The 10616-nt window shown below is 50.5% G+C and overlaps 1 protein-coding gene and 2 non-coding genes across 3 annotated transcripts; 2 read left to right on the forward strand and 1 right to left on the reverse strand.

Moving 5' to 3' along the window:
* The first annotated feature begins 137 nt into the window (after positions 1–137).
* LOC148665151 (histone H4-like) lies at positions 138–704 on the forward strand. The gene has a single exon (XM_088633079.1). The coding sequence runs from the start codon at positions 399–401 to the stop codon at positions 702–704; it is 306 nt and encodes a 101-aa protein (XP_088489205.1). The 5' UTR covers positions 138–398.
* Positions 705–1010: 306 nt separating this feature from the next.
* On the reverse strand, positions 1011–1066 carry LOC148665152 (U7 small nuclear RNA). Its single transcript, XR_015939040.1, has one exon. It is a non-coding gene; the product is annotated as a U7 small nuclear RNA (small nuclear RNA).
* An 8389-nt stretch (positions 1067–9455) lies between these two features.
* LOC148665153 (U1 spliceosomal RNA) lies at positions 9456–9626 on the forward strand. The gene has a single exon (XR_015938672.1). It is a non-coding gene; the product is annotated as a U1 spliceosomal RNA (small nuclear RNA).
* The last annotated feature ends 990 nt before the right edge of the window (positions 9627–10616 follow it).

A 10616-nucleotide genomic window follows, 5' to 3' on the forward strand; every position in this document is an offset into this window, starting at 1 on the left:
GAAGTTGTAAATTTTAAAAATTTATATTTGAATCGAAATGTGGTTTTGAGTTAAATATTAGCGTGTTCATGTAATTAGTTTGTGTTTGTCATTAATATATATATATATATTGCCATGTTACTAGAATTTGTAACTGAAGTTTACTAGTTGTGTTTTTTATAATGATTAGACATTTGAATACAATATTGTATATAATGTATAATTTGAACTACATATTGTTAAGGTGTGAATAATTGTATATTTTAATAATACATTTCTAAAACAAATCATTGGCTTTATTTACTAGTTTCCACACCTATAAAAATCTTTCTTTGATGTATAATAGAAATCAAAGAAAGATGTCTATTATACATCAAAGATGAGCAGTGTGTGTCGTGTTCACAGCTGATAACTAGAAGATGTCTGGAAGAGGCAAAGGCGGAAAGGGACTCGGGAAAGGAGGCGCTAAGCGTCACCATAAGGTTCTCCGTGACAACATCCAGGGAATCACCAAACCCGCCATCCGCCGCCTGGCTCGCCGTGGGGGAGTGAAGCGGATCTCCAGGCTGAACTACGAGGAGACCCGCGGGGTGCTGAAGGTGTTCCTGGAGAACGTCACCTACACCGAGCACGCCAAGCACGCCAAGAGGAAGACCGTCACCGCCATGGACGTGGTGTACGTGCTGAAGCGCCAGGGCCGCACCCTGTACGGCTTCGGAGGCTAAACAGGAGCGGAGCTTCACTACCGGACCCCGACGTATAAACCCAAGTGACCCAGTGACATTTGTCACTGCTGAGGTTGCTTTATGGGTCTATTTTCTATACTGTGCTGATCAATTGGAAATCAAATGGCAAAAAAGACCCGTTCCCGCACCTAAGGTCAAATATTAGGAATCAAAACTGCTCGAGTGTATGGAAGCACACAGCTTTATCAAGATTTCCAAGTGCAAGATCTTTTTATTCATAAAAGACCCTATTTATGTTGTATGAGAAATATTAATATTAATACAGAATCCTTTTTCACCAAACAAATGGGGTTCCTGACTTCAGAAAGCCTTCTAGACAAATACTAAAAGAGCAAAAATTCAATTTGGTAAATGAAATGAAAACACATACCCTACCAAACCTTGAGTACAGGCCATTCAGGATGATAATACAAAACCATTTATAATTCAACAAATAAAACCTGTCAACTGGTAATCACCACTTATCATAAAAAAATAAGTAGCAATACACAGAAGGGGACTCTTGGGTGCAAGTTAAATCCATGCAAGAAGGGGTTTAGTGTTATATTTCCAAATCAGATATGCAAATGAGAGATCTGGCCCAGCCAATCTCAAAGCTCCCATGGTATGGAATGGAGCTGCTCCCCTCTTCTAGTTATTCACACTGGAGTTAGGTTACATATTAGCACATTTCATCTAACAGTTGCTCCAGAAATAAAAAACGTAAACAAATGATCTGGAATGTGACCACACCTATAAGAATGTAGTTCAACAGATAACTTGTAAACCTTGTCATAAGATGTTTTGTGTTCTACAAAATATACTTTATTCTGCAAAAAAAACATCTCAAAAGGAACATCTCACACATATTAACACTCCATGTAATAAAAAACAACGGCGGAACGGAGATTGATTGTCCGTTATCAATCTTTGCGAGTGGGGGCGGATTTGCACAATTAAGAGAGTCCCTCCAAATCTACCACTTGCTATTGTCCTTTAATCTCTGTATAGGGCCCAAAGTCCATTCCAGCGCTCCCTCGCCGTGGGGAAACCCCATTTGGCGACGTGGTGCTTCGTCCTCTTCCTGAGGTCCGCCAGGATCCTCTCCTCCAGCTCCCTCGCCCCCCACTTTATGTTGTGCCGGATGAGAGTGTTCCTCGCCTTCCACAGTCCTTGTTTTGTGAGGGACAGCAGCAGCCCCCGCAGGTCCTGTGTCCCCTTGTCCAGTCCGGTGGGTGCCAGCCCCCAGCAGAATGTACTGGTAACTGAGCACTGCATCCTTTCCCAGGAGTTGCATAATGTTGTCCATTCTGCCCCACACCACCTTGGCGAAGAGGCAGCTCCAGAACACGTGCTCCTGAGTCTCCTCGACAAAACACGTGTCCCGGGGGCAATGCGGATTCCTGGAGATCGAGTGTCTGTAGAGGACCTTTCTGGTAGCCAGTCTCTTGTGTACAGCCATCCAGTTGAGGTCCTTCAGTTGGTTGTCAAGTTCTTTGGGCTGCGTCCTTTCCCAGTCTTTGTACAAGTCTCTGTGGTTGGTGCAGAGCTCTGGCTGTCTCGTGGCCTCGTACCTCCTGCTCCACTTGACAGCGCGGATGTAGAACTCCGGTCGCCTTCTGCCTTGGGCCCAGTGTTTGACTACTGGACCAAGTGCCTCATTGGGACGGAGAGCCACAGCCTGACAAAGTACTCGTACTTGTGGCCAATGGGCTCCCGCTGCGCCCGACAGAGGTTGCAGTAGAAGATGCAGTCGAGTTTCAGGGGGAAATGTGGGACATCTCGACCCCCTTCCTCGACCGGCTGACACATCCAGTTTCTCGTGATGTACTCGTACTTGCCGCCCCAGACGAAGCCAAAGATCATCCCTTGCAGCTCTCGTCTGAGTCTGGCCAGCAGCGGGTACACCGCAGACCCAGCATCGCATTCACCTTGGCGATCCTCTCGGTCCAGTTGATGGTCTCGTTGTCCTAGCTCTGGAAGGAAACCCCCAGTATTTTGAGAGGCTCCGTGCAGAGCTCGAGACCCTCCGGCTCCGTCTTCCTGTGCTTTCAGGGCCCGGAGAACTTCAGTTTGCTCTTTCGGCGGTTGAGCTTCGACCCCAAGGCTCTGGAGGACTGCTCCATGACCTGCAGGGCCCTTCTTAGCCCCCTGTCCGACCTCAGGAACAGCGTCGTGTCGTCAGCGTACTGGGAGATCTTCAGGGTTTCCCCCGCGCCTCCCGGTATCTCCAGGCGGTTGATGACAGGGTCCCGTCTCACCGCCTCTGCTAGGGGCTCTGTGAAAAGAACATAGAGAAGGGGTGAAAGGGGGCAGCCTTGTCATACTCCGGATTCCTGGGGAATGAAATCCCCCAGGTTTCCGTTCACGTTGACTCTGCTGCCTATGTCAGAGTACAGTATATTAATCCAGTGGCTGAAACTCTCCGAAACCGAAGCGTTCCAGCACCCTAAACAGATAGCCATGGTTCACTCTGTCGAAGGCTTTCTCCTGGTCCAGTCATGGGCATATTCCGGTCCTCGCCCCAGGCGCTGGTGTCTCTGGTCAGCTGGAAGTTCCAGCTGACGGATCGCCCTTCCACCCCACACGTCTGGTCGCTGTGGATGATGTGGGGAAGGGCGGTTCTCAGTCTGGTGGTCAGAAGCTTGGACAGGATCTTTACGTCCATGCAGAGCATCGTGATCGGCCTCCAGTTTTTAAGGTCGTCGGCATCTCCTCCCTTAAAGAGCAGGGAGATGACGCCCTTCCTCATGGTGTTTCCGAGTTTCCCCCGCGGAAGATCTCCTGCACCACTTCCACCAGATCTGCCGCCGGGGTGTCCCAGAAGCAGGTGTAGAATTCCTTGGGGAGTCCATCCGGCCCCGGCACCTTGCCATTCTCCATGGACAAGAGCGCAGCCTTCAGCTCCTCGGCCGTGATTGGACCCTCCAAGTCCTCCCTCACCTCCTCTGGTACTTGTGCCTTCAGCCCCTCCAGAAAAGCATCACCTGCCTCCACCTCTGTCTGCTTTTCTGAAAAGAGCTCCTTGTAGAAAGTGGTGGTCGCTTCTACCTTGTCACTCTCGTCCAGCACTTCCTCTCCATCTCCCCGTCTCAGGCTGTAGATCACCCTCTTTTTCTGGGCTTCTCGGACCTGATTGAAGAAATAAGAGGAACAGGTTTTATTATTTTCATAATGCTCCCTTTGTGCCTTGACCAGGAAAGCCTTGGCTTTCTTGGTGTGCAGCTTGCGGATCCTTTCCTTCAGGTCCCATGCCCAGGCTGAATTGAAGGCTCCTCCCCTGTTAGCCAAGCTGTACTCCTCCTCTAGTTGTTTCGGGAGTTGCGCAGCTTCCTTCCTCTCCCTGGCCGCCTTCCGTCTGCAGTACATCTGCGCCAGCGTTCGGGGCCTGTCCTTCATGAACACCCACCATTCCACCACGGAGCTGTAGCCATCCTTCATGCCGACCCAGCTTGCGTAGTCTTTACTGAACAGTGCCCTGAAGTCGTCTTCCTCCAATATCTCCCGGTTCAGCTTCCAGTACCGACGACCGAATGCCGGCAGGTTGGTGTTAGCCACCACTGTCACGCACTCATGGTCGGAATACCACTCCGGGGACACCGTCGCCGACTCCAGGGAGCAGGTCGTGTGCAGAAAGATGTAGTCCAGGCGGCTGCACACCCCCCGGGAGTTTTTCCCGTCGTTAGGGCGGCACCGTCTGAAACCGTCTACCAGGGAGAACTGCTTGAGTAGCGACTCCAGCTCTGCTGAGCTAGCGTCGCTCCCCTTCTCCCGGTCGACGCTGAAGTCCCCGCCAAGCACCACCTGTCTGTTGGTGGTGCAGCAGCTGGCCAGGTCAGCAAACACTTCCTTCCGGATAGAGGGTTCCGTCGGAGCATAGACATTAATTGCTCTCAACTTCTGCCCCCTCCAGTCGATGTCTATGACCAGGATCCGGCCCTGCACCACCGAGAAGGAGGAAACCAGTGTCATCTCTGGGTTTCCGAGGAGGATTCCCACTCCGGAAGAGTGGATCCCTCCTACGCTCCAGCATGATTCTCCCTTCGTCCATTCCCTGGTGAATGTCAGCTTGTCGCTTTCATCCTTCAGGTGGACCTCCTGTAAGAAACAAACTGAGAAAGACTTTGAGGCCAGATCATGAAAGACTCCCCGTCTTTTCACCGGGTCTCTTAGCCCTCTCACGTTAGTTGTTAGAAAGATAAGTTTCACAGTCATGATTAAACAAGTGAAAGTTGAACCTCCTCTCTTTGTGCTTACAGTGGAAAACTTGGGAGTCTACATCTGGGCACTGTTTAGCCTAGATGTAACTCCTCTTGTTCGGGTCCTGGGGGGAATATACTAGGCTCCCTCCAGGTTTCGCTGGGGACTGAAAAGTAAACATGCTGGACAGGTCCAGCCCTACCATCAGTCCCGGCTCCAGGGCGGCTTCAAAGTAATCCTCGTCTTCCTTGAGGATTCTCTCCACCACTGCTTCGGGAAGGCTTTTTTCTTCCCTTTCTCCAGGAGTTTCGGGGACCTCCAGTTGCTCCTGGGCCTTGGGCCTGGGCTGCCTCTTCCTGTTGTTCCTGGGCCTCAGGGTAGGGGGTTCCGACTTCCTGGGCTGCCTCCTCCTGTTGTCCGTGGGACTCGGGGGAGGGGGGTTCCGTTTCCTGGGCTGTCACTTCCTGTCATCTTTGGGCCTCGGGGGGGAGGGTTTCCATTTCCTGGGCTGCCTCCTCCGGTTGTTCCTGGGCCTCGGGGGAAGAAAGTTCCGTTTCCTCTAGGACGAGGAAACAGTTCTCCCTTACCACTCTTTTCTTTTGTCCTTCCGAAGGTGGATCCTCTTTCCCTTCTTGCTGGGAATTATCCAGGGCCCTTCCTCCGGTCAGCCATTTTGTCCGTCGTCCTGGCGGCCATCTTGAGGCACTGGTGCGGCTTGGGGTGTGGCCTCGGCAGTTTCGGTTCTCTGCGGGGGAGGTGCTGGTTCTTTGTTCTCACCTCTCTCCCTTTGTCTTGAGACCGGTTTCTGCCGGTCGGCTTCCATCACCTGCGCAAACGAAGGTTTGCTTACCTTGCATTAGTGAAGGAGGTGTCCCTTGGCGCCGCATCCATCGCACTTTTTGGCTGCCCGGCAGGTTTTTGCCAGGTGCCCCTCTTTGTTACAGTTGTGACATCTGACGATATCACACGTGTTCTCCTTGTGGCCGGACTGTCTGCACTTCTTGCAGAAATCCGGCATCCTGGGGTAGTAAAGCTACCCCCTGTCGGCTCTGATGTTGAAGTGGGCCGGGGGGTGCTGGAAACCGTCGACGCCCTCTAGGTCCTCTTTCAGGAGGACTCGGTACTGGCGTTTGCCGTACCAGACGCCGCAACTGTCCCTGATCTCCGTCGGTTTGCCCACCACGGTTACATACCTCCCTAGGTACGCTGTTACCAGTGCCATTGGTACGTAGGGGTTGTACGTGAGGATTGTGATGGTCCTCTGGTTTGTCTTCCTCATAGGCTCCGGCCTGAAATCAGAGAAACGGGGGTGCTTACCTTTTTCTCTGATCATTTTCGTTGCCTTTTCATATGAGGCGTCCGTGGCTATGTAGGCCTCCATGTATCTCTCTGCCTTGTTGTCTTGCAGGCAGTAGAGATCTCCGGCCACCAACTGCAGGATCCCTCTCAGGAAGGTAATGAAAAAGGATTTCGCAGTTGGCATCGTCTCTGTTTTCTTGGTCCAGTGGAACCGGATCAGTGTCTTCTTGTCTGCCATCTGGAAAGGAGAAAAAAGAAAAAAGGAGAGAAAGAGAGAGAGCAAGGTCCTGTGGAGAGGAGGGTTTAGCTGCTAAAGGAGCAGCGAGGGAGCCCTGGACTTTGTCCTTGTGGGCAAAGCCCAGCTAGGTGCAGGAGCAGGAGGAGAGAGAGGGAGGGAGCGGATAGTGCTTCCGGGTCTCGAGGAAGAAAGTAAGCACCGCGGGCAGGCCACGAGTACCTACTCCCAGCCAAAAGGCCAAGGAGGCAGAGAGAGAGAAAGGGAGAGGGGAGAGGAGAGAGCAGAGAGAGAGAACGTTGCTGCCGGATCCCACCCAGCTCAGCTGCTGCTTGGCCTTAACCCCCTAGGCTCAACCTAGGGTGATACCAGCTCAAGCGCTCTTCAGGATCTTCGATCGCCTTCTAGAACTTTGGAAAGACAAGAACTGCGGGAATGCCACTTGAACTTGATCTTAGCCAAAAGGCCGATAAAATTGGATTCCAGCTCACTGGCCCTGCAAAACTTAGTTCAAGACTTTAAACTCTCAGACACATATAGATGTATATATCCCACAACAGCAGGATATACATGGTCAGGGAGGAATAGCAGCTCCAGAATTGACTATTGCTTTGTCTCAGAGAGAGTGAAAGTTGTTGGGGTCACTCTTCAGCCTGTCTTCTTCTCAGATCATCAGGCTTTAGGGTGTAGAGTGGAACTCAAGGGCGGGACTGTCTTTGGCCCAGGCCTCTGGAAACTCAACAGAAAGCTGCTAGAGAACGAGGGGATTAGTATCCCGCTACAAGGAGAAACTATCACGGTGGCTGTCCTTGCAGTGTCTGTATGGGTCAGTAGGAGAGTGGTGGGAGGAGGTGAAGGTGAGGACAAAGGCCTTTTTCATGGCTGAGGGAAGGAAGGCTGCTGCCAGACGGAGAGGGGTGCTAGCCAGGAAACAGAGGCAGCTGCAGCGTCTCTACACGATGCTGCACAGTGGCTTCGATGTGCTCAAGGATATCACCCTCTTAAAAAAGGACATCCGGAGCATAGTGAAAGAAAGTAGTCGAGGAGTGCTGTTAAGAAGCTGAGTGCAGTTCTTGGAAGAAAATGAGAAGTGTACTCGCTTCTTTTTCAGGAAAGTGGTAGGCTCCAAGTCTGTCATGGAAAGTGTAGTTGATGAGGAGGGAAGAGAGAGAACAGAGCCGAGTGCTATCCTCTCCTGCACCGAGGCCTTCTACTCAAGACTGTACAGCTCTACAGAGGTAAAGGATGAAGAAATTCATTTTTTTACCTCAAAGCTAGAAAACGTTTTGAGTGAAGAAGATAGGGAAGTACTTGAGAGGAATTTGACAGTAGAAATGCTGAGACAGGCTATGGAGAGCTTACAAAAGGGGAAAAATCCGGGTGCTGACGGGCTCCCTAAAGAATTTTACTGCACCTTTTGGGATCTGCTTCAGGATCCGCTACTGCTCCTATTCGAGGAAAGCTATAAGACAGAATTGCTGCCTGACTCCTTAAGAGAAGGCACTATCTCTCTCTTGTTTAAGAAAGGAGCAAAGAATGACATAAAGAACTGGAGACCCTTCAACCTGTTAGGCATGGACACTAAGATCCTGTCCAAAGCCCTTTTCCTGCTCCTACAAAATGTAGTGGCCTCACTGGTGGGGAAAGAACAGACTTGTGGGATAGCAGGACGCCTGATGAGCGACAACCTGGCCTTGTTGAGGGATGTCTGTCTGTATTCAGAGGATCGCTCCCTCCCTCTGTGCATTTTAGGTGTAGACCTAGAAAAGGCCTTTGACCGCCTAAACCGGCAGTACTTAACATCGGTACTTGAGCACATGAAGTTTGGCCCCATCATGAGAAAGTGGATTAACCTGCTGTACACAGGTAGCAACAGCAGAGTAATGGTTAATGGCAATAGATCACGCCCCTTTGAAGTCTGTTCAGGGGTGAGGCAGGGCTGCCCATTATCCCCCTTGTTATTCGTTTTGGCTATGGAGCCCTTAGCCTGTGCCTTGCGCCAGGATCAGGCCATTAATGGGATACCAGTGCCTGGAAGTGGGGGAGGAGAGGTAAAGACATCTCTATACATGGATGACGTCACCCTGCTCCTCTCTGACAATGCCTCAATTAGCAGAGCTCTGCAGTGATGTGATCGTTTCTCTTTGGCTTCCTCTGCAAAAATTAACAAATCTAAGAGTGAGATTTTTTATCAGAACTGGAGGGAGCCAAAAGAAGGACATGACCTCAGGCTGCAAGAGAAGAGAATTAAGGTCCTGGGGGTGTATTTTGGAGAAGAGATGGGAACAGTAAATTGGCAGAACAAATTGCCAATCTTAAACAAAAAACTGATGCAATGGAAGGACCGAGACCTCACCATGACAGGTAAGGTGCTGGTCATCAAAGCCGAGCTCTTGCCTGTCTTGAATTTTCTGGCTTCTACCTTCCCAATCCGACACCGTGTTGCGGCGGTGCTGAGGAGATTGATGTTTCAATTTCTATGGGGTGGGAAGCAGGAAAGACTCAGAAGGGAAATAATGTACAGGCCGCTACCCTCAGGGGGGAAGTCTGTCCCAGATATTGCTACGAAGCTGCTGTGCATTTTCCTGGCCTCTGTGCTGAGAGGCTTTGCAACAGCACCTGCAGCGCATACCTGGACTTATTGTGCCAGGCTCTGGGTAGGTAGGGAGGTGTTCAGAGTGTGGGGTGTCAGACCCAAGCTGGATGTCCCACTCTCTGACACATGCCCTGCAATTTAGCAGGTAGCCTGGCCCTGTTCATCACCCGAGAGAACTATTACCTCAGAGATCTGTGGAGAGAAAGGAGGGAGGAAGCAGAAAATCTGTGGGAAATAGAGAGCATAGGTCAATATCTCAAGAAACTGTGAAAAACATTATCATGTTTAAGTAAAGAATGTGATTTGCTTCAGAAAAAAGAAATTGTTGCTATGTAACTGGTACCGTGTCAAAATGTAATAAGATGTGATCATATATACTGTTTTAAGTATGTATATTAATGTAAAGCATTTGTGATGCCCTGTATTTGATTGTGAAAAGGAAATAAAAGTTCTTAAAAATCGAAATCGGTTCACCCAGAGCGAGGCTCGGCCATTGCACTCCGGCTGTGCTGACCCCTGCGAATTCCCCAAATGTGGGAATCTCGACTGCATAATTTCTGGTAGTGGGGGACTGTGTTCACCCTCTCCCCTGATGTGCTTGGTCCAATATCAGATACGGAAGAGTTACGACACCACGAGCTGCGATAGGATCCTAGTTCGAAAGGAGTCGATTCCACTGCTGGTTCCCGGTTTCTTTTAGTTAGAGGTCCCGAGAAGCATCTCAAGCTGGTTACACTTCTCCTTCCGGACATTCATTCCCTTTTCAAAGTCAGTCGTTTTGCTGTGGTCTGCATTATTTAGGCTGATTATCGAGGTTAGCCTTTATTTGGTCATGGGGGCCTCAGTACTGTGTGCTAATTCTAAAGACAGTTTCACCTGTTTTCTGATTGCTATGTTCTGTACCAGTTCAGACATGTCAAATAGTGAATGGCTGTACCTCTGTTGTATCCGTGCTCAATGAATGAAACCAGTAATAAATGAATATATTGTAGCATTTATAGGTTCTTTTCAGAACAAAAGACCAGTAGAGACGCGATTAACAAACCAAGCGCTAGCTTTATTTGTTAACAACCACACAAAACCAAACACAGAATATACACGCACATGAGGAGACGGAACACGTACACATCTTTATGGTGGTAATTACTTAACAACACACTATACTCTTATAAGACTACACAGAACGCTAGAAATACTAGGACATTATTTACACAGGTAGGGTCAGCCGCTGGTCATCGTGCTGACCCTCAGACTCTCCCCGGCTACCACTCCCAGCATGCCCAGCGGTACTACGAGGGCCTAGGGACGCTTCCTCCTCACCACCACCAGGCGAGGGTGTTACACTGCCCCCACCTGAAGCGTCTGGCGTCTCGCCGACATCGAACACCCCCCTCAGGCTGTACTCGTACTCGGCTAACTGCTGCGGAACCCTGCGTGAGCGTCCGCTGCGCCGCGGTGATGGCTGGCGACCCATGGACGCCCCACTATCGGCCGGCTCAAGCCCCGGCTGCTCCTCTAGAGGCTCCCCACATGGCTCCTCCTCCCGGGCCCGGTAGGGGGCCAGGCCGTCTCAGTTAAGGAC

This window comes from Lepisosteus platostomus, chromosome 5 (genome assembly GCF_059453375.1).
Source record: "Lepisosteus platostomus isolate fLepPlt1 chromosome 5, fLepPlt1.hap1, whole genome shotgun sequence".
Taxonomy (NCBI): Eukaryota; Metazoa; Chordata; class Actinopteri; order Semionotiformes; family Lepisosteidae; genus Lepisosteus; species Lepisosteus platostomus.

Excerpts from the sequence above, each read along its gene's own strand:
- LOC148665151 (XM_088633079.1), top strand. The coding sequence starts at position 399 with ATGTCTGGAAGAGGCAAAGGCGGAAAGGGACTCGGGAAAGGAGGCGCT.